This window comes from Diadema setosum, chromosome 11 (assembly GCF_964275005.1).
Source record: "Diadema setosum chromosome 11, eeDiaSeto1, whole genome shotgun sequence".
NCBI lineage: Eukaryota > Metazoa > Echinodermata > Echinoidea > Diadematoida > Diadematidae > Diadema > Diadema setosum.
This window is the reverse complement of record NC_092695.1, coordinates 17,698,981-17,726,713: the sequence shown is the minus strand read 5'-3', so window position 1 is coordinate 17,726,713 and position 27,733 is coordinate 17,698,981. Positions and strand designations below refer to the sequence as shown.

Here is a 27,733-nt window from a genome sequence, read left to right as displayed (position 1 = left end):
GTTATTCCGAAGATTTGTTCATCCGAAAATGACCCCCGTGAAGATATGGGATACATGTATGAGTTTTCTTCAATTTATCTGCCCTCTGTACAAATGAAACTTGTAAGATTACAGCTGCTGATCTACATTTTTAACAAACATGTCGGAAAAAAGAAACCAGTGGGAATTGAACCTGTCATCTACTGCTTTCCGAGCAGCGGCACACAACCACCAGGCTATCCCTGGTTGCCAGCAGTTCATCCGGCAAATCCATCTCATCACTACCGGCAACCAGGAGATAACCTGGTGGTAGTGTTGTTGCATTAGCCTGGTGGTCGTGTTGTTGCTTTCATTTAATATGCCTTGTCTGCCTGGGACTACTTGACATAACAATGTCAGAATGACAGAGCTTGGGTATTTGTTCAAAGTTCATAGTGTCAGTGCCGGCAACCAGGGACAGCCTGGTGGTTGTGTCACTGTATTGAAAGCATGAGATGACAGGTATTTGTAGAGAGCGAGAGTAACAAATTCAGGATTTTTTTGTTTTGTTTTTGTTTTGTTGTTTTTTGTGTTTTGCTATAGACTTTCATGTATCATATTATTTATACATTATGAACATTTTGAGCACAATATTTACATGAACAATGTGAATTTCATGCCCCTAAGGACAAGAAATCAGAATTAATGCCTCTTGAACCTCAAACATAGTTTTTTCCTTATTTTAAGCACCACCATTTGTTTGCTTGTCCACCACTTCTATATGAATGAAAGGGGGAGGGGACTGTACATGGATTATCTTGTGCAAATGTGCATACCACAAAGCCAGAAATTTTCGGGCACATAAACTTTTGAAAATTTCGCAAGGAGCCAGGAATCACTAAAGTAAAATGCCTGTGAAAGGTGTGTCAACACAATGCATTGAATGTCAGTATCAATTTGAGAAAGTTTCATGCTGCAAAAAAAAAAAAAAAAAAAAAAAAAGAGGCTGTCGGCTCCAGTTTGCATAAGTTTCATGCCACGAATGTTTCTGGTTTTTACTACAGTCTGTACAATGTATATGTAATACAGTATATCTGAACAGATGGTATGTGTCTGTGTGTGGGAGGGGTAACCCTTAGAAATTATCCACTGACTGAGTTTCAACCCATCAAGAATCAGGCAAACCATTCAATCACTTCATAAAGAAACATTGTACCAATGGTAGCGCTTTAATGTTGCCTGCACACGTGCATGTACGTGTACAATACGAAACACCGACAGCAGAGTCAATGGTTTGAACCTATACTGTACTTTGTCATGCACTCATTCAGACTTCAGTATGTGGTATCGCACCAACATCAGTAAAGTGGTCCAATGTTCTCAACATGGTTATGACACTATTTATGTTTATATTTTTGCTTTTTTTCATTGTGAAATTCATATCTTGTGATATTCCAGCTTAAATATATACATCTTCATTGACAACACATTTTAATAACAATTTTGTAAATGGTTGTCTTTTTTCACTAATTTGAGGTACGTCTGTATTTGGTGCACTGAGAAACATGACTAAACCCATACCTCCTCACAATAAATATCAAATTACTCTTGTATTTTGAACCTGATCGTTAAAAAGGGTTGCGTATCCTGGCTGTGTGCTTTTTTTTTTCTTTTTCTTTTTTTTTAACAAAGCCTACTTCACTAACCCTTGCTGTGCCTTGTTCACCAAATGGATGCATGCTGGAGTGCTATCTGCACCCATTGGCACAGATACTTTGTATCTGGAACCTACCAGGTAATATTGTCAATGAAAGGAGATTACCTGCCCCCATAATCCCCTACTATGTCACAATGGCCTTTCAATTGAGCTGAGGCACGTTGTTACACTTGAATGGGCTTGCTAATCTACAACTAGGTCAAGTTTGGATGGATTTAATAGTGAATGCTGATTAAGAAGCTTAGCAAGTATAAGTGTGGGCACACAAAGAGCTAATTTAGTAATACTCATGGTTAGACCAGATGATTGCTTCACTAAGCTCAATTGAGATCAATCTTAAAGGACAAGTCCACCTTCATAAACATTGTGAGAATGCAAAATATTAGCAGAACGCATGTACATGAAAGTTTGAGTAAAATCGGACGATCCGTTCAAAAGTTATGAATTTTTTAAGTTTCAGTTCCACAATCGTTGGCTGTGAAGACTAGTACTACAGCTTGTGATGTCATATGTGTACAGTAGAACGCAAGTTCAACATATTTTCACTTTTCTCGCATAACAAAAGAGCAGGACTTGCATCTTTCAGAAGGCAGGGGAAGTAATATTACCCTTAACATAATATGTCAGTTACAAGTTGAGGGAATATGTACTTTTTTTTCAAAATGTGAAATTTTGTAAAATTCTCTATACATTTTCCTTATATTGTTGTACACATGTGACATCATCAACTGCAGTAGTCGTCTCATCCAGCAGTAACTGTTCAGACACTTTAAAAAATAACTTCTGAACTGATTGTCCCATTTTCCTCAAACTTTCACTGTGTTCTACTTTTATTGAGCACTGCATTATCCCAATCCAGATGTATAATAAAGGTGGACTTGTCCTTTAACAATTCGACTGCTGTTAAGGACAATTTTGGGATCAATCAGTCCTAAGAATTAGTCAGGAACTTTTTTTCACTATCAAAGCAATGTGGCAACAATATGTAGTGCCTAACTTGCCACATTCTAGAATACATCTTTGAATGTCTATATATCCTTCTCCAACTAGATCTGATCTGAATCTGTCTTACAAACTGCCATGTGTGATAATAAACTTGTAAATTGAGACCAGCTTTTGCCCCATCCCTGAATTTTTTCATGATCAAAAGGTCTTGAAGGTCAACATGTTGATGGTATTGTTGTATATTGAGGATGCACTTATACTGGTACTCATTACAAATAAAGGGATGCACAGACACACTCGATATTTTATCATAATTTATTTAAACACTGACATGCTTGTCAGTACCAAGGAGCAATACTAATTGTTAAATATGACAACATAATCAAAACTCTTTTAGGGCCATGATGTTAAAGGTGTGATATATATCAAGGATGTGATTTTGCTATACTGGGACTCAATATGAGAAAGGGTTGCACAGACAGACTTGGCATTTATCAGAATTTATTTAAATGCTGACATCCTTGTTAGCAAAATGGTACAATACAAAGTGTTAGATATGACAACATAAAGCTCATTTAGGTCTACATGTTAATGGTGTGATATATATCATAGATGTAATTTTGCTATACTGGTACTCACTATAAGAAACAGATGCACAGACAGATTCAATGTTTATCTTAATTCATTTAAATGTTGACATGGTTGTTAGCACCATGGTACATTGCTGATTGTTAAATACATATGACTCTTCTTATCACCAAATGTGTATCTTATTCGTATATGATGGAAAAAAATTAAAATAACAACTCTGAAGGATGATTGGAAGCATAAAAATAATATTTGCATTTTGATTTTGAAGGGGGGGGGGTGTTTTTGTTTTTGTTGGTTTTTTTTTTTTTGGGGGGGGGGGGGTAATTCAGTGTAATTGCAATATTGAAACATACACATTCCAGTACCATGTAACTATTGCAAGTTCACATGAATTTTGCACTTTATCAAAGAGCTTGTATATTTACATTAATGTGTTAGGTAACATTTCAAACTTACCATGCAAACTTACACAGTAAGTTATGAACTGTTAAAAAATGGGGCAGCTGATAGAATTATTAGCTACATGTAAATACAATAAGTCAGTGTGTTCAATAAAAACAAAAGAGAATAAAAGTTACAGAAGAGAATGACCAATATTGTGGAATTGACAAGTTCATCACATGGTAGAGATGACTTCTTGAAATTGTGAAATATACAGAGACTCCAACACCAAGCACCAACTGATCGGGAGATTCTCCCGCCTGAAACCCCTAGCAAACGGGAGACTCCAACTTGGCTCGCGCACATTATGAGCCCAAAGCACGAAGTTCCTTGCAGCCAAGGTTCTAAAGTGGAAGCTCTAGGGTTCTAGATGCTCTCTCGTGCTATATAAGGCTTATTTTTTGACATACGATGACAATAAGTAAGGAATCATATCAAGCGGGAGACACGGAGCCAGGGGGGGAGAAATTAAATCTCAAGCGGGAGAACTGGAGATTTTGCAAAAATGGGCTTTTGGCGGGAGATCTCCCGTCGAAAGCGGGAGTTGGAGTCTCTGAATATATCGGAGCACTGGGCATCACAGGTACCTTCTAAATTTTCACTCATAATAGTACAGTACCCCAGCAAAACAGACACACACAATGAATCAAGTACACTTGGTCCCTGCATATTGCAGTGTTACTCTCAGCAAGTCCAAGAAAAGTGTATCATATATGTGTATGACATTCTGAGGAGAAATACATAAAATAATCTTGCTGTAGCTCAATGAATGATGCATGTGAAATCTTTATTTTATAAGAACTGTCCCCAATTGGGCTAGGCGTCTTTTCTCAAATGATGGAAGCTTGCTATTGTCCTCTGTAGAGCTTCATCCAGGCTGACAATTGGCTTATAGCCCAAGAGTGTCTTGGCCCTCTCGCAGCTGTAGTAGTGGTACGTTCCCGCGAGGGCGACCTTGGATGGCGTGAAGGTCGGGTTGATGGTGACAAAGGGCTTGAGCAGCATGCAGAAAAAGTGCACAAGTAGGGCGATGAAGTAGATAAGCATGTAGGGGAGGTGGTACTTGGGGGCATCGTACCCCAGGCCCACGAGGATGCGCGTCAGGACAGACCAGAATGGAACCGGTTCATCATTGGTGATGAAGAATGCCTGCCAAAAAGAGAAGGCACAATATGACAACTCGACTTGTCAACCCACAATGGGCAAAAAAGACCAACAACAACAACAACCCACAACAACAACAAACAAACAAACAAACAAACAGACCTGGTAGCTAATAAAATCCCTCTAGAGAGATTTATCATATTTGGATGCTGCCTTGTATAAGAGCTCAGGAAAAGTTCCAACTTAATGGGGAGTTCTAGAGCCTGTAATGCCTTCTACCCAACAAGATATTGCTACTGTACATACATGACTCTTTACTGCATACTCCCTCTGCCAGCACTGAATGATACAGTACACTATTGTTGCTTTGTTGCAAGAGAATTCAGTGCGTGCCATGTATCATAGCATAAAATTTGATGACCACCAAGAATTCATTTTTTCTCAGGGGACAGTCATCTTCCTTTCATATTTGTACAGGCTTGACTTTGCTGACATCATATATCATAACTCAAATATTATACAAACATTTGTTGTGTGTGTATATTAAAGTGGTTACTATCATCGGGAAACGTATGTTCAAATTGGTACATGTGAGAAGAAAAAAACAACAACACTTGCCCACAAAATTTTTACTTATATACAGCAAATTTCATTGTAGGCCGTACTTGTTCTGAAAAGAATTCCATGATACTGCTTGAAAATCTCATGGAAACCCCAATGATGGAAAGCAGGAGATCCTTGGTTTTAAAATGGCCAAGATGTCCAAAACAAAGCAATCCTAATAAAAGGGGGAGGGGGGAACCCACCTTTTATTGGGATCGCTTTGTTTTACTTCGCTTTTGGATACCTCAGCCATTTCAAAACCAATTTTCATCGAATAAACTTTAAATTCCTCTTACAACATGTATGCTCTTTACAATTTCATAAAGTAGTTCCAAGTATCTTGCAAAAAGTTCAAAGCTGAATCCTCACCTCAACCAATGTAATGAAAAGTCTCCCAGATACCCAATTTACGTCCACCGGGATAGAAAGGAGCAGCCTGGATGAAATTTCTTGCTTGAGGATAATACTTCCGGCCAATTGTTTTGCTCCAATAAAGCAGAGTGTCATGATGGCTATTTGCTAAATGAGGCTATCCAGCCATATATTCATTAGATGGGCATATGTGCTATGTTAAATAACACACCCATGCAAACTAGAGGACCACAGTATCTCTACACTGTGACGCTTGCAAGTTCTCTGTCAATGTAAGCCTAAACAATTCACAATGCATGGTAATAGTTCAGATGATGTTAACTTAATTTATACCTTTCCTCCTATTGCTGCAGGGTCAGATTGTAGCTTTTCAGCAGCCAGTATGTGACCGTGAACAACATTCTCCACAAAGGTGAAGTCCACTAGGTTTTCACCATTTCTGAAATGAAAAGACAACCATAAATTTCTTCGTTTATTAAAGTAATTCTGCTTATCATTCATTCCACTGAAAAACTCCAAATCTATGCAAAAGGGGTGAAGTCCCATTCTACCACAGAAACATTTTCAAAAGATTCTGATTATTCAGCCATCTGTCAATAAATTTTTCTTGCTAAGAATTTCTTGATAATCATGAGAATGAAGGTATCCATGGGAACATTGTATGTGCAAGTATGAACACATGTGAACTCACAAAATTTGGGGTCAAGCTTTTAAGTCAAAGAAGCATAAGATTGCTATTTTAAGCTACAACAAATTGTATCACTCTCAGCAACATCTACAAAGCACATGATGAAATTTACTTATTTTTCAGGCACTGATGAGTTTACATCAGGCAGTTAATTGCTTAATTTTGAGGAAGGTCTGTTCAATACTGGTGTTCATCTAATCAAAGTATAACATTTCATGATCTCTGGCAGAGACAAGAAATACTTGACAAAAAAATAAATAGGCTTAAAGTGAGTAATCACTGCAAAAGTGTACTTTGCTAGTATGGTTTCTGGATACAGATACTAAAAGCCAGAGTAAGTTTATTATGTCACAGATTTGACATAATTTTCAATAACTGACACACACTAAAAGAATGACTTCATTCAATAAAGCTTCAGAGTATACATGATGAAAACAATCCACTGAGATTATTAAAGTCAAGCTCGCTGTAAATCACATAGCATCAATACACTGAGCACACAGAAAAAAAAAAATCCGATGTAAACGCAGAGAACACAAAGAGAATGTTTTGATTTTCTCCATGCAAACTCCAAATACTGTCACATGATTGTGAGACCACTTTTTATGAAAAGGAAAATTCAGTAGAAACAATGGACAGTCAGAAAAGATGAGTTCTCTCCAGCACTGTCGAGTGAAGAGCAGTTCCATCTTTCATGGGGCAAATAAAATGTATAAAACTGTGAATAAATGCGGAAATCTGATACTGGAAGACAGCAGATGTTTCAATTGAAACAGACAATACAAGAACATCTTCTCGTTTAATGTAAGACTTGCATGTTTTTTGCTAGATGTGACTCACCCTATTATGAACTTGGTCTTGCCAGCTTTGGCGGTTTGTACCAGAGTGGGTACCATGTGTACATCACCAGGACCGAAGATAGAGTGCGGTCTGATAGCCGCTGTGTAGAACTCTTCCTCTGGATTGTTTGCATCGAGGACCACCTGTTGAAACGGAGGCACAAAATACCTGATTATGGCAAAACTTTATTGGGTGGTAGACTGAATGATAGTTATAATACCGTTTGCTGGCCTCAATGGCAATATTCTCATGATAACTTGCATGAGCTTAAATCATACAGCTCAATCAATCAAGTACAATGGTCTTGATGAGGGCAATACACTTCAGGTGTCCCATGTAAATATTATTATACATAGTCACTGATTTTAACCCCTGAGATTTATTACACTCTTTCATTGCACCCCTTCTTTTTAACATTTTCATCTATTCCATTTACTTTGCACAGTTACCAAATAAGACATCTTCTTTTTTTTTTTAATCAAGCCTGCAAATTTCTAAGGTCAAAGCTGTATACATTGATGTACAATGTGGTATGAGAATAGACATTCTGTCAACTGTGTGCAAGAGAATGAACAAAAATCTGTTTGCAACCAGTATAATGACAATCAAATTATTCACATCATCCTCATACACAAATATGAAATCATAATCTTGAACAAAGTTTAGTGATCTTATAGCCTTTCTCAAATTTGTTTGCTTATTCCCACAATTAAAATCTATTCTAGGTGTATGCATGATCAACTAACAAAATTATCCAATGATATTTAGCCACTGATTATGGCAATATCTGTTTCTTCTTTGAATCAATACAAAAATTCCTGCTCAAAAACAATGTGCTCATCACGCCAAAGTCATCAAAGAACAATCGCGTCTGACCTGCTCCTGGAGGATCTTTGTCTCGACGTACGAGTCCATGGGTGTGCGGGCGTAAGGCAGGTCCTCGCCCCCATTCTTTATGTCAACTCCTTCGTACACCACACTGGCAGTGCTGGTCAGGACGAGCCTCTGAGAGATGTGTGGACAGGATTGGAAAGCATGCAATATATTGATAGGGGTCAAACAACAAAGAAAATATACAGAAAATTCTGCAAATCTTTTTTTTTTTTAAAGAAAAGTACAAATCCCCAAAACTTGTTTCAGACATGTAAAGGGTATCATTATCATAACTGCTTTCTGCAAGAGGTAGGTCAAATGCTCTTTCATTATGCTAAAAATTTAATTTTCCTTTTAATGTTTTCAATATGTGATGCCACAAAGTGTTGTACTGGTCTTCTCATCTAGGGTGGCTACACTAAAACTTTTTGTTTTAACTTTTGAACAGATTGTCCAATTTTCCTCGAACTTCGCTGACGTGTTTTACAAATATTGCTGCAATCCCTCAGTTCACAATTAGAGTTGTGCATTTGGGTTTCATTTCTTCTTTATAGGGATGGTACAGTTTTGGTTGAGATGGGTCTTCTGGGTTCCAAATTTTTTTGTATTTTTTTTTTTTTTTTTTTTTTTTAGATGAGAAATACTAGTATGAAAGAGCATACAATTCTAAGAGGAATTTACAGTTCATTTGCTGAAAATCGGTTTTGAAACTAGGATTGCTTTATTTTACTTTGTTTTTGGATATCTCCGCCATTTCTAGACCACCCAACCTTTCTGACTGAAAAATATTGATGATTTGGCTCAAAAGTAGAAAAGAAAGAGCAGTTTTCATAGGAGTGTGTACAAAGTGTAGTAAAATTATCCAGAAAAATAGGAAACTCCTGTTTAAACAAGAGCTGGGAATAGTCAAAATTCAGATTCTTTCCTCAAAATTCAATATGGTTGGAAGGTCTGCATTTCAAAACCGATTTTCATCAAATGAACTTTGAACTCCTCTTAGAATTGTATGCTCTTTTTACATTTCATAAAGTGGTTTCTAAGTATCTCGCAAACAGTTAAAAGCTGAATCCTCACCTCAACCAATACTATACTATCCCTTTACAGGAGATACTGTGTGGAACATCAACAATCTTACCTTCACGCCTGTAGCCTTGCTAGCAGCAATGACACTCTGTGTTCCATGATAGTTCACCTTGTAGAAGAGCTCCCTTCAAATGAAACACAAAAATACAATAGCTCTGTGTAAATGCAAGACTGGAAGAAACCACACCGCATGACGTCAGCCAGTTTCATCCACCAAAATAATGACTCTCTGTGTGGTAAGTTGGGATTGTATGGCACTTCTCTTGTAATGGATTTAAAGGCATTATCTACCATTTGCAGATGAAACAAAAACCTAGGTTTAATGCTTCACAATAGTTATAAAACGTGAGATAGGGATAGAAACAACCAATAAGAATGATAATCAGTATAATCAATGTTAAGTATTTTTAAATATACAAAGTGTGAACAACAGTTGCAATAAAATTGTTCCCAGAATTTAAACTTTTGAAGTGACTGACATAAAAAAAAAAGCAGGCACACTATAGATTTCTGCACATGCTGTCAGTTTTCATGAGGAATTGAACACAAAAGGTACCCTCAATTCATTTCAGCTATCATATCAATTAATCTGTCATTGAAGAATTCAATTCATATTGCACAGCTCACTTGTTGTTACTGAGAGGAGATGGCGAGGCAACGTGGAACACAACATCCACTCCTTGCAGCGCTGGCTCCAGGTCCTGGAATAGACAACGAAAGGAAAAAGAAACACCCCTTTAGATGAAGACTTCAGTGTATGATTTAACATACATGTTCATGTGTTTCCATGTGCTGATAATCATATAATAAAAACTTAATATTGAAAAATGATCACAGTTCCTTTACCCCTAAGATGTTCTTCAATTCTTCAGAGAATAATTATCATAATCAACATTGATGATATAAAGATCTCTACCTTAAATAATTTGATAAGCTTGTTTTCTCATCTCAGAATTCAATTATTTATCAAGTTATACTCAGGAGAAAGGCATTTTATAATACTGTAAAAGTGGATATTTTCGCGCGACTAATTTTTCGTGCTTGGCCGTGTAAGAAGAGTTTCGCGTGTTTTTAATTCCGCGGAATCAAGACATCAAGTACTGGAACATATGGCATGCAAAAATATTCGCATGCTTTTATTTTCGCGGTAGCTTCTGGTTGCGCAAAATGCGCCAAAATTTCAACAACGCGAAAATTTCCATGTTTACAGTAAGAACACATGTACATCACGAAGTCATGGTTATTCAATTGATTGTCCTTTAAAATAACATAGAACTCTTCAGCCTCGTATCATACCCGGTAAGTCACAGCATCCTTATAAACATCTAGGGACAGGTACAATGTAAGGTTCAAAATACTACTTCATCCCTCTTCACCTGAAACATTATTGCTCTTTTTGACCAAGTATGGTTTGCATTGCAGCCATGGTCACAGTTCCCTCCATCGGCATGGTCTACACACAATCATAACGCACTCACATGATTCCAGAACCAGATCCACATAGCCTTACCTTGGCACTGCACAGATCTCCAATGAAGATTCTGACCATGTCATTCTCAAAGGTCTTCCGGATGTCAAATGCACTGACCTCGTGACCTCTGGCTAGAAGAGCTTCCACAATGTGCTTGCCGAGAAAGCCACAGCCCCCTATCACCAGGCAACGCATGGTGCAAGTCTCATCAGCCCTATAACAAGTAATGAATTGAATGAAGGAGAGAACATATTCTGATCATTATAGACTCAAGAGGAAGCTCACGAGTCATGCTATTGATGAGCTGAAAAGTGTCCTTAAAATGATCTACGATCATCTACCTACGGATACCTATGGATTATGGATGATTCTGAATATTCAGATCAAGATTTCATCCTTCTTGAAGTAACCAAGTCATGGCCAGGTGGAGTGGCGTGAAACTTAAACTTGATGGGTATATCATCCCAAAACTTATCTAAACCAACTTCAAAACTGTATACAGACTGGGTGCATCTATTACCCATAAGTTACTTGGTAAACTATTCCGAGGTTTCCTGATACACATGTAGAACAAGTTTCTTCTTGTAGAGGTATATGATCGAAAAATATGCAACTTTTTACTATGTCCTCTTGTGTGTTTTGTAATATCAAACCTGAATCAGGCACTACCTTTTGGTCATATTTATGAAATAATTTAAATGCTTCAATCATATCACCTCTCACCTGGCAGGAAGCTAAAGTTGAGAGTCCAAGATGCATCAATCTCTGTTCATAGGACAGAGCTCTTTCATATTTCACGTACCGGTACCAATTTTGCAGCTCTGCTTTGGACATTTTCTAAAGCTACATATGTAATATATGGTTTTTGTTGTGTTTTTTTTTTTTTTTTTGGTTTGTTTGTTTGTTTTTTTTAAATAAGGACTCCATACTGCATGGGTGTATTCTAAATGAGGTCTTAACAAAGCTTTTATACAACAATAAGAAATTATTCTTGTTTACATATACAAATGTTTGTCTTATTAAATTCACCACCTTATTGGCTTCATCAATTTGTGCCTGAAAATAGGGCCTACTGATCAAACAACCATCACTCCAAAGTCCTTGCATGAATCTACGTGTCAGAGGTATAACACCATTTCAAATATTCATAGTATAATCATACAGGCTGTCTTGATTACCAACTGTAAGGACACAGCACTTTTCCGGATGAAACCTGAGAAGCCACGATCTACAAGTTAACAAGTCATTTTCACTGTATAAACAGTGAAGCACAACTTCTAGATCTAGTACATTTTGAATATTGGATTGGACAGTGTTGAAAGTGGAATTCAAGTATCATTACATCAAATTTGACCAAAAATAAGTCTGTAAAACTTATCTAGATAATTTCTATTATCTATCGTCGGGGATATGTTCTACTTCTAAACTTTAAGGAGACGTCCAACATTAAGTTTCACAGTAACTGCGACTAGCCCCAACTGTAATTGTGTACAAGGAGCACCCCGGGCTTAGTTTCACAGAAGCCCCTATCAAGGCGGGTTAGGCCTAGGCTAGGCCATATGTTTACACCAGGATTAGACTCACAATAATATTTTCATGAGTATGGAATACCCTACTAACCCTGGGGCGCTCCTTGTACATTTGTACACAGTGATTCAGTAATTAGTATTCTATACGTATACTGTTCGCGTTGGGGCTGGTCACAGTTAGCCCTGTGAGGGAACATGCATAAATTTATGTGTTATTCTAGTCTACATTTGTACATGATTGATAGACTGATACATTGTATCTAAATTTATAGCCTACAGCAGTACGTACAGGCTGCCTACCTTATAGCTTATTAACATGCAATTATTACTATTGTAGTGTATAGAAATCTAGGCCTACTGTAGTGTAGGTTACCTGCGACCAGCCTGAACTGCGTGACAAGGAGCGCCTCGGCCCAGCCCGGGCCGTGTTCTTCACACACTGCACTGTGGGAGCCGAACGCTTCCTGTTCGGGCTGGTCGCAGTTAGCAATTAGCTATTTTTTGACGTTATCACAGCTCCTCTCCGATCCTGAAGCCAGACACAGTCTTCTTCTTCTTCTTAATTCTGATTACCTAAAGTCTGCCTCAGGACTTAATACTGCATGATAGGCTGAAGATTCTTGCAGAATGTGCTATTTACATTATATTATAAATATAGGGTGCCTACAGTTTGCAGATATTTACAAGCACATAATAGACAATTTGAAGAAAATAACTAGCCACTGTGATCAACCATTACTCGGTTTCGGAATGATCCCACAGATGGCACTGAAACAATTTCTGACGACAGGGAATTCCAGTTCTTCTTGGAAAGAACGAATGGCGATGCGATTCAGTTCTCGAGTATGGTACCTGAGTGATAGGAATGTGGTTGCAAGGCTCTCGTCAGCTGAGTAACCTGGTCTAGTCCTGTGCTGAAAGATGAGTAAGATTATTGTGTATTTTGTACATCATATTCATAATTAGCCTGTCATTTTCTCTGCACTGTTCCAGAGTGGTCCAATCAAGTTCTTGCAGCATTTCGGTGACACTTGTCTTGAGGTGTTATGGCCATAATTAGACAGAAAGATCCGCCTGTCCGGAGGAGTCTTTTATTTTTTGCCATTATCGCTCTGCTCCATATACGGAGGGGATCCGTGAAGTCAGACGCAGTCTCCGTGGAACATTCCCCGACGTACAGATACAGACCGATCTTTCGGTCAAGGTCATAATGGTACAGTAAGGGTACCGGTTTTCGACACTTTAGCACATTTCCTTGTTTACCATCAATACTGCACCGTTTTACCTCGGAATTTCGATATGAAGTTGAGCTACAAAGGCCAATAATAATATGCCTCAAACGAATTCCCATTTGAATGCACTCGCGTTCAATTTTTAAGCGATTTCCGTCACGTCGTCGCTGGCATCAGATTTCGACACCCAGCATCATTTTTCTACACAATCACAGCGCGCATCACACAGAAATCACATGGCGCGTACAGTACACGTACACTGCATTGTGGACGCAAACTAGCAATCATACTGGCGCAAGAACTTGTTGTTTCCTCCATAACGTGTCTTGATATGGGAATGTCGAAATCTGGTGCCACATTCTCAAAGCCAACTCTTTCTACAAGTTTGCTCATTTATCACGAATTCAGCCATGAAATTAGTAAAGACGATTATGAAATCAAACATCAAAATTTGGCAAACAAACTGATACTAAAGCAAGATAGCCGGCACGGGTGAATTTAATTTTACGGCGATGTATACAAAATGCATCATATTGTTTTGAACCCCTAAAAATGGCTGACATTAACATTTCTGCTGACACCGTGTTGCTTTTCTCCTAAATATTCTACCGTCGGATTATGATGACAAGTGACAAACGGTCTTTATACAAGACTAGAAATGTGATTGATAACTTGGTTGATTGCTGAAGTCAGACGTTTGTGTCGAGTATAAAATTTTATAAGAATTATCTGCTGGGTGTCGAAATCTGGGTCCTGTTGAAAACTGGTGCACTAACGGTAGCGAGTTCAAAGTGAATCTCGCAGCTCTTCTCTGCCACTGGACCCTGCCCTGCCACCATTTCCACTTTGTGGATGAGGTTCCTGGAAGATGGGTCCCAAACTGCGGAACATATCCTTGACCTTGACGACCAGATACAGAGTGGTACCCGAGTGATAGGAATGTGGTTGCAAGGCTCTCGTCAGCTGAGTAACCTGGTCTAGTCCTGTGCTGAAAGATGAGTAAGATTATTGTGTATTTTGTACATCATATTCATAATTAGCCTGTCATTTTCTCTGCACTGTTCCAGAGTGGTCCAATCAAGTTCTTGCAGCATTTCGGTGACACTTGTCTTGAGGTGTTATGGCCATAATTAGACAGAAAGATCCGCCTGTCCGGAGGAGTCTTTTATTTTTTGCCATTATCGCTCTGCTCCATATACGGAGGGGATCCGTGAAGTCAGACGCAGTCTCCGTGGAACATTCCCCGACGTACAGATACAGACCGATCTTTCGGTCAAGGTCATAATGGTACAGTAAGGGTACCGGTTTTCGACACTTTAGCACATTTCCTTGTTTACCATCAATACTGCACCGTTTTACCTCGGAATTTCGATATGAAGTTGAGCTACAAAGGCCAATAATAATATGCCTCAAACGAATTCCCATTTGAATGCACTCGCGTTCAATTTTTAAGCGATTTCCGTCACGTCGTCGCTGGCATCAGATTTAGACACCCAGCATCATTTTTCTACACAATCACAGCGCGCATCACACAGAAATCACATGGCGCGTACAGTACACGTACACTGCATTGTGGACGCAAACTAGCAATCATACTGGCGCAAGAACTTGTTGTTTCCTCCATAACGTGTCTTGATATGGGAATGTCGAAATCTGGTGCCACATTCTCAAAGCCAACTCTTTCTACAAGTTTGCTCATTTATCACGAATTCAGCCATGAAATTAGTAAAGACGATTATGAAATCAAACATCAAAATTTGGCAAACAAACTGATACTAAAGCAAGATAGCCGGCACGGGTGAATTTAATTTTACGGCGATGTATACAAAATGCATCATATTGTTTTGAACCCCTAAAAATGGCTGACATTAACATTTCTGCTGACACCGTGTTGCTTTTCTCCTAAATATTCTACCGTCGGATTATGATGACAAGTGACAAACGGTCTTTATACAAGACTAGAAATGTGATTGATAACTTGGTTGATTGCTGAAGTCAGACGTTTGTGTCGAGTATAAAATTTTATAAGAATTATCTGCTGGGTGTCGAAATCTGGGTCCTGTTGAAAACTGGTGCACTAACGGTAGCGAGTTCAAAGTGAATCTCGCAGCTCTTCTCTGCCACTGGACCCTGCCCTGCCACCATTTCCACTTTGTGGATGAGGTTCCTGGAAGATGGGTCCCAAACTGCGGAACATATCCTTGACCTTGACGACCAGATACAGAGTGGTACCCGAGTGATAGGAATGTGGTTGCAAGGCTCTCGTCAGCTGAGTAACCTGGTCTAGTCCTGTGCTGAAAGATGAGTAAGATTATTGTGTATTTTGTACATCATATTCATAATTAGCCTGTCATTTTCTCTGCACTGTTCCAGAGTGGTCCAATCAAGTTCTTGCAGCATTTCGGTGACACTTGTCTTGAGGTGTTATGGCCATAATTAGACAGAAAGATCCGCCTGTCCGGAGGAGTCTTTTATTTTTTGCCATTATCGCTCTGCTCCATATACGGAGGGGATCCGTGAAGTCAGACGCAGTCTCCGTGGAACATTCCCCGACGTACAGATACAGACCGATCTTTCGGTCAAGGTCATAATGGTACAGTAAGGGTACCGGTTTTCGACACTTTAGCACATTTCCTTGTTTACCATCAATACTGCACCGTTTTACCTCGGAATTTCGATATGAAGTTGAGCTACAAAGGCCAATAATAATATGCCTCAAACGAATTCCCATTTGAATGCACTCGCGTTCAATTTTTAAGCGATTTCCGTCACGTCGTCGCTGGCATCAGATTTCGACACCCAGCATCATTTTTCTACACAATCACAGCGCGCATCACACAGAAATCACATGGCGCGTACAGTACACGTACACTGCATTGTGGACGCAAACTAGCAATCATACTGGCGCAAGAACTTGTTGTTTCCTCCATAACGTGTCTTGATATGGGAATGTCGAAATCTGGTGCCACATTCTCAAAGCCAACTCTTTCTACAAGTTTGCTCATTTATCACGAATTCAGCCATGAAATTAGTAAAGACGATTATGAAATCAAACATCAAAATTTGGCAAACAAACTGATACTAAAGCAAGATAGCCGGCACGGGTGAATTTAATTTTACGGCGATGTATACAAAATGCATCATATTGTTTTGAACCCCTAAAAATGGCTGACATTAACATTTCTGCTGACACCGTGTTGCTTTTCTCCTAAATATTCTACCGTCGGATTATGATGACAAGTGACAAACGGTCTTTATACAAGACTAGAAATGTGATTGATAACTTGGTTGATTGCTGAAGTCAGACGTTTGTGTCGAGTATAAAATTTTATAAGAATTATCTGCTGGGTGTCGAAATCTGGGTCCTGTTGAAAACTGGTGCACTAACGGTAGCGAGTTCAAAGTGAATCTCGCAGCTCTTCTCTGCCACTGGACCCTGCCCTGCCACCATTTCCACTTTGTGGATGAGGTTCCTGGAAGATGGGTCCCAAACTGCGGAACATATCCTTGACCTTGACGACCAGATACAGAGTGGTACCCGAGTGATAGGAATGTGGTTGCAAGGCTCTCGTCAGCTGAGTAACCTGGTCTAGTCCTGTGCTGAAAGATGAGTAAGATTATTGTGTATTTTGTACATCATATTCATAATTAGCCTGTCATTTTCTCTGCACTGTTCCAGAGTGGTCCAATCAAGTTCTTGCAGCATTTCGGTGACACTTGTCTTGAGGTGTTATGGCCATAATTAGACAGAAAGATCCGCCTGTCCGGAGGAGTCTTTTATTTTTTGCCATTATCGCTCTGCTCCATATACGGAGGGGATCCGTGAAGTCAGACGCAGTCTCCGTGGAACATTCCCCGACGTACAGATACAGACCGATCTTTCGGTCAAGGTCATAATGGTACAGTAAGGGTACCGGTTTTCGACACTTTAGCACATTTCCTTGTTTACCATCAATACTGCACCGTTTTACCTCGGAATTTCGATATGAAGTTGAGCTACAAAGGCCAATAATAATATGCCTCAAACGAATTCCCATTTGAATGTACTCGCGTTCAATTTTTAAGCGATTTCCGTCACGTCGTCGCTGGCATCAGATTTCGACACCCAGCATCATTTTTCTACACAATCACAGCGCGCATCACACAGAAATCACATGGCGCGTACAGTACACGTACACTGCATTGTGGACGCAAACTAGCAATCATACTGGCGCAAGAACTTGTTGTTTCCTCCATAACGTGTCTTGATATGGGAATGTCGAAATCTGGTGCCACATTCTCAAAGCCAACTCTTTCTACAAGTTTGCTCATTTATCACGAATTCAGCCATGAAATTAGTAAAGACGATTATGAAATCAAACATCAAAATTTGGCAAACAAACTGATACTAAAGCAAGATAGCCGGCACGGGTGAATTTAATTTTACGGCGATGTATACAAAATGCATCATATTGTTTTGAACCCCTAAAAATGGCTGACATTAACATTTCTGCTGACACCGTGTTGCTTTTCTCCTAAATATTCTACCGTCGGATTATGATGACAAGTGACAAACGGTCTTTATACAAGACTAGAAATGTGATTGATAACTTGGTTGATTGCTGAAGTCAGACGTTTGTGTCGAGTATAAAATTTTATAAGAATTATCTGCTGGGTGTCGAAATCTGGGTCCTGTTGAAAACTGGTGCACTAACGGTAGCGAGTTCAAAGTGAATCTCGCAGCTCTTCTCTGCCACTGGACCCTGCCCTGCCACCATTTCCACTTTGTGGATGAGGTTCCTGGAAGATGGGTCCCAAACTGCGGAACATATCCTTGACCTTGACGACCAGATACAGAGTGGTACCCGAGTGATAGGAATGTGGTTGCAAGGCTCTCGTCAGCTGAGTAACCTGGTCTAGTCCTGTGCTGAAAGATGAGTAAGATTATTGTGTATTTTGTACATCATATTCATAATTAGCCTGTCATTTTCTCTGCACTGTTCCAGAGTGGTCCAATCAAGTTCTTGCAGCATTTCGGTGACACTTGTCTTGAGGTGTTATGGCCATAATTAGACAGAAAGATCCGCCTGTCCGGAGGAGTCTTTTATTTTTTGCCATTATCGCTCTGCTCCATATACGGAGGGGATCCGTGAAGTCAGACGCAGTCTCCGTGGAACATTCCCCGACGTACAGATACAGACCGATCTTTCGGTCAAGGTCATAATGGTACAGTAAGGGTACCGGTTTTCGACACTTTAGCACATTTCCTTGTTTACCATCAATACTGCACCGTTTTACCTCGGAATTTCGATATGAAGTTGAGCTACAAAGGCCAATAATAATATGCCTCAAACGAATTCCCATTTGAATGCACTCGCGTTCAATTTTTAAGCGATTTCCGTCACGTCGTCGCTGGCATCAGATTTCGACACCCAGCATCATTTTTCTACACAATCACAGCGCGCATCACACAGAAATCACATGGCGCGTACAGTACACGTACACTGCATTGTGGACGCAAACTAGCAATCATACTGGCGCAAGAACTTGTTGTTTCCTCCATAACGTGTCTTGATATGGGAATGTCGAAATCTGGTGCCACATTCTCAAAGCCAACTCTTTCTACAAGTTTGCTCATTTATCACGAATTCAGCCATGAAATTAGTAAAGACGATTATGAAATCAAACATCAAAATTTGGCAAACAAACTGATACTAAAGCAAGATAGCCGGCACGGGTGAATTTAATTTTACGGCGATGTATACAAAATGCATCATATTGTTTTGAACCCCTAAAAATGGCTGACATTAACATTTCTGCTGACACCGTGTTGCTTTTCTCCTAAATATTCTACCGTCGGATTATGATGACAAGTGACAAACGGTCTTTATACAAGACTAGAAATGTGATTGATAACTTGGTTGATTGCTGAAGTCAGACGTTTGTGTCGAGTATAAAATTTTATAAGAATTATCTGCTGGGTGTCGAAATCTGGGTCCTGTTGAAAACTGGTGCACTAACGGTAGCGAGTTCAAAGTGAATCTCGCAGCTCTTCTCTGCCACTGGACCCTGCCCTGCCACCATTTCCACTTTGTGGATGAGGTTCCTGGAAGATGGGTCCCAAACTGCGGAACATATCCTTGACCTTGACGACCAGATACAGAGTGGTACCCGAGTGATAGGAATGTGGTTGCAAGGCTCTCGTCAGCTGAGTAACCTGGTCTAGTCCTGTGCTGAAAGATGAGTAAGATTATTGTGTATTTTGTACATCATATTCATAATTAGCCTGTCATTTTCTCTGCACTGTTCCAGAGTGGTCCAATCAAGTTCTTGCAGCATTTCGGTGACACTTGTCTTGAGGTGTTATGGCCATAATTAGACAGAAAGATCCGCCTGTCCGGAGGAGTCTTTTATTTTTTGCCATTATCGCTCTGCTCCATATACGGAGGGAATCCGTGAAGTCAGACGCAGTCTCCGTGGAACATTCCCCGACGTACAGATACAGACCGATCTTTCGGTCAAGGTCATAATGGTACAGTAAGGGTACCGGTTTTCGACACTTTAGCACATTTCCTTGTTTACCATCAATACTGCACCGTTTTACCTCGGAATTTCGATATGAAGTTGAGCTACAAAGGCCAATAATAATATGCCTCAAACGAATTCCCATTTGAATGCACTCGCGTTCAATTTTTAAGCGATTTCCGTCACGTCGTCGCTGGCATCAGATTTCGACACCCAGCATCATTTTTCTACACAATCACAGCGCGCATCACACAGAAATCACATGGCGCGTACAGTACACGTACACTGCATTGTGGACGCAAACTAGCAATCATACTGGCGCAAGAACTTGTTGTTTCCTCCATAACGTGTCTTGATATGGGAATGTCGAAATCTGGTGCCACATTCTCAAAGCCAACTCTTTCTACAAGTTTGCTCATTTATCACGAATTCAGCCATGAAATTAGTAAAGACGATTATGAAATCAAACATCAAAATTTGGCAAACAAACTGATACTAAAGCAAGATAGCCGGCACGGGTGAATTTAATTTTACGGCGATGTATACAAAATGCATCATATTGTTTTGAACCCCTAAAAATGGCTGACATTAACATTTCTGCTGACACCGTGTTGCTTTTCTCCTAAATATTCTACCGTCGGATTATGATGACAAGTGACAAACGGTCTTTATACAAGACTAGAAATGTGATTGATAACTTGGTTGATTGCTGAAGTCAGACGTTTGTGTCGAGTATAAAATTTTATAAGAATTATCTGCTGGGTGTCGAAATCTGGGTCCTGTTGAAAACTGGTGCACTAACGGTAGCGAGTTCAAAGTGAATCTCGCAGCTCTTCTCTGCCACTGGACCCTGCCCTGCCACCATTTCCACTTTGTGGATGAGGTTCCTGGAAGATGGGTCCCAAACTGCGGAACATATCCTTGACCTTGACGACCAGATACAGAGTGGTACCCGAGTGATAGGAATGTGGTTGCAAGGCTCTCGTCAGCTGAGTAACCTGGTCTAGTCCTGTGCTGAAAGATGAGTAAGATTATTGTGTATTTTGTACATCATATTCATAATTAGCCTGTCATTTTCTCTGCACTGTTCCAGAGTGGTCCAATCAAGTTCTTGCAGCATTTCGGTGACACTTGTCTTGAGGTGTTATGGCCATAATTAGACAGAAAGATCCGCCTGTCCGGAGGAGTCTTTTATTTTTTGCCATTATCGCTCTGCTCCATATACGGAGGGGATCCGTGAAGTCAGACGCAGTCTCCGTGGAACATTCCCCGACGTACAGATACAGACCGATCTTTCGGTCAAGGTCATAATGGTACAGTAAGGGTACCGGTTTTCGACACTTTAGCACATTTCCTTGTTTACCATCAATACTGCACCGTTTTACCTCGGAATTTCGATATGAAGTTGAGCTACAAAGGCCAATAATAATATGCCTCAAACGAATTCCCATTTGAATGCACTCGCGTTCAATTTTTAAGCGATTTCCGTCACGTCGTCGCTGGCATCAGATTTCGACACCCAGCATCATTTTTCTACACAATCACAGCGCGCATCACACAGAAATCACATGGCGCGTACAGTACACGTACACTGCATTGTGGACGCAAACTAGCAATCATACTGGCGCAAGAACTTGTTGTTTCCTCCATAACGTGTCTTGATATGGGAATGTCGAAATCTGGTGCCACATTCTCAAAGCCAACTCTTTCTACAAGTTTGCTCATTTATCACGAATTCAGCCATGAAATTAGTAAAGACGATTATGAAATCAAACATCAAAATTTGGCAAACAAACTGATACTAAAGCAAGATAGCCGGCACGGGTGAATTTAATTTTACGGCGATGTATACAAAATGCATCATATTGTTTTGAACCCCTAAAAATGGCTGACATTAACATTTCTGCTGACACCGTGTTGCTTTTCTCCTAAATATTCTACCGTCGGATTATGATGACAAGTGACAAACGGTCTTTATACAAGACTAGAAATGTGATTGATAACTTGGTTGAATGCTGAAGTCAGACGTTTGTGTTGAGTATAAAATTTTTCGGTCAAGCAATTGAATTGCCATGGCTCACACCAGCTACGTACGAGTACCAGGGAGGTGTGGGGGGTAGCCTAATGCTCCTTGACCTACAGTTAGGCCCTAGATCTAGACGTTTTTTCTAATGTTAATTTACACATAAAAAGAACCGGCTTCTTTGGGTAAACCCTTCTTTGCTGCTGCAATCATGCTGACGAGAACCGCACAGGGCTATATATTGTGCTTGCCAACAGTAGTAACAGTTAGACAGAAAGATCCGTCTGTCCGGAGGACTCTTATAGGGCCTATATTTTGCCATTAACGCTGTCCTCCGGAGGGGATCCGTGAAGCCAGACCAGTTCGGGAAACCCACTCACAAGGGGGGCCCCTCCTTATAAGTAACCCGTCCCCCTTATAAGTAACCCCGTCCCCCTTATAAGTAACCCCCGGGGCACCCCTTATAAGGAGTCTCCACGCTTTTTTGCAATGCAACGCGAAAATGAAAGGACTGCGGCAATTCGCTTGATTATGTCCATAAAGCTTCACAAGTTTCCTAGTTACTCACGAAATTTGAGCAAAATCGGTTTGAGGCATCATATCTAAAATCATGGATTTAAATGCGATGTCAAACGACCCATGCGAAAGCTGAAATGCGAGCGATTACTGGCGTGAGTGTCGCCAGGCGCGGGGGGGCGGCAATGCTTGAGTGCAGACGTGGCGACTGAGTACGGAGGTCAGTCGCCACGTCTGCACTCAAACATTGCCGCGCCCCCGCGCCTGGCGACACTCACGCCAGTAATCGCTCGCATTTCAGCATTCGCATGGGTCGTTTGACATCGCATATTAATCCATGATTTTAGATATGATGCCTCAAACCGATTTTGCTCAAATTTCGTGAGTAACTAGCAAACTTGTGAAGCTTTATGGACATAATCAAGCGAATTGCCGCAGTCCTTTCATTTTCGCGTTGCATTGCAAAAAAGCGTGGAGACTCCTTATAAGGGGTGCCCCGGGGGTTACTTATAAGGGGGACGGGGTTACTTATAAGGGGGACGGGTTACTTATAAGGAGGGGCCCCCCTTGTGAGTGGGTTTCCCGAACTGAGACGCAGTCTCCGCGGAACATTCCCCGACGGACAGATACAGACCGATCTTTCGGTCAACAACAGTAGGTGCTTAGATCTACAAGTTTTTCATTCTATTACAAGTACGAGGCCTACTAGATCTAGTAATTTGGACGGTACGCCTCACCTCAAAATTACCGGCGATTGTGGCATGCAAGTGCACGATCTGGACGAGCAGGGACGCCGGGCGACGAGCGAGTGACGGGTAGACAATACCGGTAGTCTACAGCTAGCTCACTGATAAGAAGCTCGCTAGCGCTCTAACGTTTAGCTAGCCTAGTTATGGTCTGATATCCAAGCACGAAGATTGAAACTCGTGCGATTCTACTGCGAGCTGGTAACTAGCCCTTCTTTGAATGCTCGGTGTACATAAGTCAGTGATCAAATACTGCCATGGCGGGATACAAGTCACGCACTAGCTTGTTCGGTGACAGAGGGGTTCAAAGGTTGCGAAAGGAGTGTCAATAAAACATCAAAAATCGATGCTTTGGGCTTGGCTGTCACACCGTTTGTTAGTCTCTATAAATGGTAATCACCATAATTATAGTAACAATCAGTGGCCATAGTTTCTCATGCTCAGCCAGTCAAAACTTGTACTGAACTTGTCGGATACTACTTGTCGGGGCTGAAACGGCCAATATAACTGTTACAGATAATGATTTTATACAAATTTAGGAATCTAAGTAAGTTTGGAATGGATCCCAGGTCACTGTGATAATTGGGAATGAGATAGCTGACAAAGCGGCCAAAAACGCTGTAAAAAAAGAAAGGAGTTTATAGAAATAAAGAACAAGTAAACAAGAAAGAATATTACAATTAGGCCTATGTTAAAGATTATTTTTATGGAAAACTTCTAATGGCAAAATAGATGGGATAAGTCAAACTCCCCTCTCAAGAGAATCCGAAAAAAGTGTGAAAAATACATACCGGTATCGATGTTTGCTAAGCAAGCCAAAACTGGCATCCATTTTTCATTATGAACAATAACCTAGGACTAAATGATAATTTGCATAAACTTATGACATGACACGGGATTTTGTGAAGCGTGATGGACGTGCTGTTCCTGAAACGGTTGAAAGGATACTTGTTTGCCCAGTTTATAATAGCAAAGCTACCAGTAATAGCATCAGCCGAAACAGAAACAAAGGCAGAAGTCGACAGATTCATCTCAACAAAAAGCACTGGTGAATTTTGTCGTAAGATCACAAAGATTTTCCGCACCCTTTGAATGCGAGTGATAATGATACACGTATATTCGATTTCCTTTCAATCTATTGAACATCACGTTCGTACAAAACTACTGAATCAGCCTTGTCTTGATCTTAGTAGGACTCTTTCATAGGCTAATATTATCATTCATATTATGTAATCAGCAAATTGCAACGATCGTCATTCAGGGGCGGATCCAGGAATTCTTTAAAAGGGGGGGGGGCCCTTCCCGGTTTATAGACAAGCAAACAAACATTAAAAAAAGAAGTGTTTTATTTTTTTGTCAGCTGATGAAACCCGGAAGTGGCACGACAAAATGCAATCGGCTGACACTGTGATGTTTTTTTCTTTTTTTTTTAAAGTACGAAAAAATAGAAGGCGCATGTGTATTTATATATATATGTATATAATTATATATATATATCATTACACAATAAATGTGCCCCCTTTCATTTTTTTCTTTTTATTTCTTTTATTCAATGCTACATAGGCCCACATAGTCACTTACTATCCATAGTTTTCTCTCCTTCGGATGTTGCCCCCCCCCCCCCCAACCTGCAATGTGCTCATATTCTTTTATGATCAATATCTTTATCATTATTGTTATTATAATTATCATTACAGTGTGTATATTATCATATATAATACTTTGATATGTTTGATTACTTTCATTTTGTTGCCTCCTCCTGGTACACCTTTCAGGGCCACAGAACTCTATAGTTCTGTGTTCAGGGCTCACTGTTTGCTCCGCCCCCCCCCCCCCCCCCCCCACCTTGCTGTTGCTTTTTCACTCTTTCCCTTTCTTTATCCCTCTGATGTTCCTTATCTTCTTTGATATCAGTCAGTCCGCAGCACGTATGCTAATGAGCCGATCCGGCAAGATTTATTCAGCACTCTCGTTGACGATCTTTGCGTTCGAAAAGTGTCTCGTCGTGCGAGATTTTGCGAGACTTTGATAGGGCTATGGTTTTCACAGTGTAGCGACTTGTACATACATTCGTCATGGCTACAAGTCACGGGAAATTGTTTTCCAGACTTTGATCTTTATTTTGATACTAAATTTGCCTATAACATCGGATCTTATCATGACTATATAATCAATTGAATTTGCGTAAATTTTACCTGCTTTTCACGGAAGATTTTGTCATCTAAAGTTCTTTTTTGGTTCCTGACCGGATTAAGAAACTGTTGTTTCTGATTTTGGCTTTTTCGTAGAGAGGAAACTTAGATACTCATCATATATTGGAGTCAAGGAGACGCAAGCATGATTTATACTAGTTTTTCCGTTTTGAAATGTCTGTAAAATTCACTCCTAAGCCAGAAGTATGCTCCGCACAAAGTGTACAGTGGTGCGAAAGAGCTCTCTCATTGGACAGTGCGTGCGTTCAGCGCTTGAACTACACGCGTGCCAAGAAACCGCAAGTGGCATGAAACCGTTATGTAGCAGCGTAATGACGTAATGCAAGCGCTGAGTGCAGGCGCTGTCCAATGAAAGAGCTTACTCTTGAGATTGCACGGTTTCAAGCTGATCAGCACTGACATCGATGTATACTTTACTGGTTCCTGACCGGATTAAGCAACAAATTGTCAAGATATTTACATGGATACAAAGATTAGGAGATGGACTACCAAATAAAGCATTTTCATTGAGACGCAAGGTGAATTTGGTATTTTTTGACGTCTTGAAAGTGTACTGCACGAATTACTTTTTTCATCATTTTTCAAGCTAAAATTACGCTATGATATTTTTCATTTACAATAATTTGAGTAACATGTGACGATATTTTACATATTTTCCTTGAATTTGATACCAAATTTGTGAACATAAGGTGTATTTTTGTAGCCGAAAGCCCAAGGACAAAATCCCCTTACGCAGCTCATTACGTATGCAAGCCTAAAGCGGGCTTGCATACGAGTTGAATAAATACGAGCGAATTATCGGGTGCTGCGGACTGACTGATATTGCCTCCCTATTCATCCTTTTCCTTCAATGGTTGCCCCCGCGATCCTCATGATCATTACTGCTTGTTTCTCATTTTGCCTCTGACAAAGATTCTTCTAGGATCGAAAGCTCAGGCCCCTTTTGACTCAATTTTACTCCATTGGCTCGCCTTTATTGGATAAGCAGTTTTCAGCAGCTTTTTTTTTGTTTGTTTTTTTGCTACACTTCTTTTATTCAAGATAGAAAACTGAATTAAAGGGGCGCGCCCGATGCGTCCCCTCCTGGATCCACCACTGATCGTTCATTAAACAACATGCAGAATTACGGTTTGTCAAAAGAAAAAATAAAACAGTTTCAATAGAATCATAGACACAAAATTACTCTTTTTAGGCCTATTCTTGGGCCTCAAACTTACGCATGGAAATGACCTATAGGACCCTAATGAGAATTTAGATGGCCCCGTCACTGTATGAAGGCATGCTAACCTGGAAACATTAAACTGCACATTACTTGAATATGAGACCATTCTGAAGTAAATAATTTTCACACATCAATAGATATATAATGTGCTCTTAAATGAATCCCACAAGGATTGGAATAATCATCCCCCAGCATTCCCATTGATTCCCACTGATCACTTACTAGCCATCCCCTTTAAAAAAGAAGAACATAATGTTTTTAAACCCAATGAGACAATAACTCGTATAGGCCTATAGGCATATCTAGGAAATGACTAAACGGTTTGTCATTAGAAGGCAAATGTCCATTTTCCTTAAGTCAATTTTTTTTCAGAATTCAATTTGGATTTTGTTCCAAAAAGCTAGAAAGTTATGTTCACTGTGGGCAACAGCAGAGTTACAGTGGATAGAATGAAGACGAGAAGGAAAGGTATGAGTGGAAAGTAGTGGTTTTACCATATGCATTTTCAAATAAATCATAATCATGCGCATGCCCAAATAACACTATAGGCCTATACTTCGCGTATGCGTGTCATTTTATCTTATAACGCCATGCAAAAAAAAAAAAAAAAAAAAATCCCTGCTGTAAATTATGTGACATTAAACGTCCGGTATCATCCTGTATACATCGTTTTCCCTGTACATGATGTGCTTCAACTCATATTTCGTAAAGCAGAACAAATTGCGTCGCTTTCTCAGTGATTGACAGATATCCCCAATCTGGTACATTTGCTAAGGAATATGTCTTGTTCTTGATAGTTACACGTGACAAAACAACAACACAGAAATTCAATCTCGGAACCTGTGAGAAGAGAGTTGATAGGGGAACTACGATATAAGGGAGATGAAAATATGATAAACATTTTGGGATAAATCAAAATTACGAGCACGCACCAATACTATACATCTTGCGTATCATTGACATCACACATCGCGCATGCAGAAATCGCTGTCGTAAATCATTGTGTCATAATAAACGCCCTATAAAATTTATCATTCTCTTTCCATTCTCTTTCCGTTCTCA

At 40.0% G+C, this 27,733-nt stretch overlaps 1 protein-coding gene across 1 annotated transcript; it reads right to left on the bottom strand.

Moving 5' to 3' along the window:
* Positions 1–2,921: 2,921 nt before the first annotated feature.
* LOC140234615 (sterol-4-alpha-carboxylate 3-dehydrogenase, decarboxylating-like) lies at positions 2,922–24,304 on the bottom strand. The gene is made up of 9 exons (XM_072314640.1): positions 24,185–24,304; positions 23,228–23,371; positions 10,726–10,900; positions 9,843–9,916; positions 9,268–9,340; positions 8,136–8,264; positions 7,260–7,402; positions 6,065–6,170; positions 2,922–4,801 (listed from the first exon to the last, which is right to left on the bottom strand). Exons 2-9 carry the CDS (start codon positions 23,251–23,253, stop codon positions 4,469–4,471), a joined length of 1,059 nt encoding a protein of 352 aa, XP_072170741.1. The 5' UTR covers positions 23,254–23,371; positions 24,185–24,304; the 3' UTR covers positions 2,922–4,468.
* Positions 24,305–27,733: the final 3,429 nt, after the last annotated feature.

What these genes read in the sequence shown, in the direction of transcription:
- LOC140234615 (XM_072314640.1), bottom strand. Translation starts at nt 23,253, where the DNA reads ATGCCACAATCGCCGGTAATTTTGAG. An exon ending in TCTCCTCTCAGTAACAACAA is followed by an intron (nt 9,341 to 9,842) that starts GTGAGCTGTGCA and finishes TTTCATTTGAAG; the next exon opens with GGAGCTCTTCTACAAGGTGA. An exon ending in CTGCAGCAATAGGAGGAAAG is followed by an intron (nt 4,802 to 6,064) that starts GTATAAATTAAG and finishes TCTTTTTGGCAG; the next exon opens with GCATTCTTCATCACCAATGA.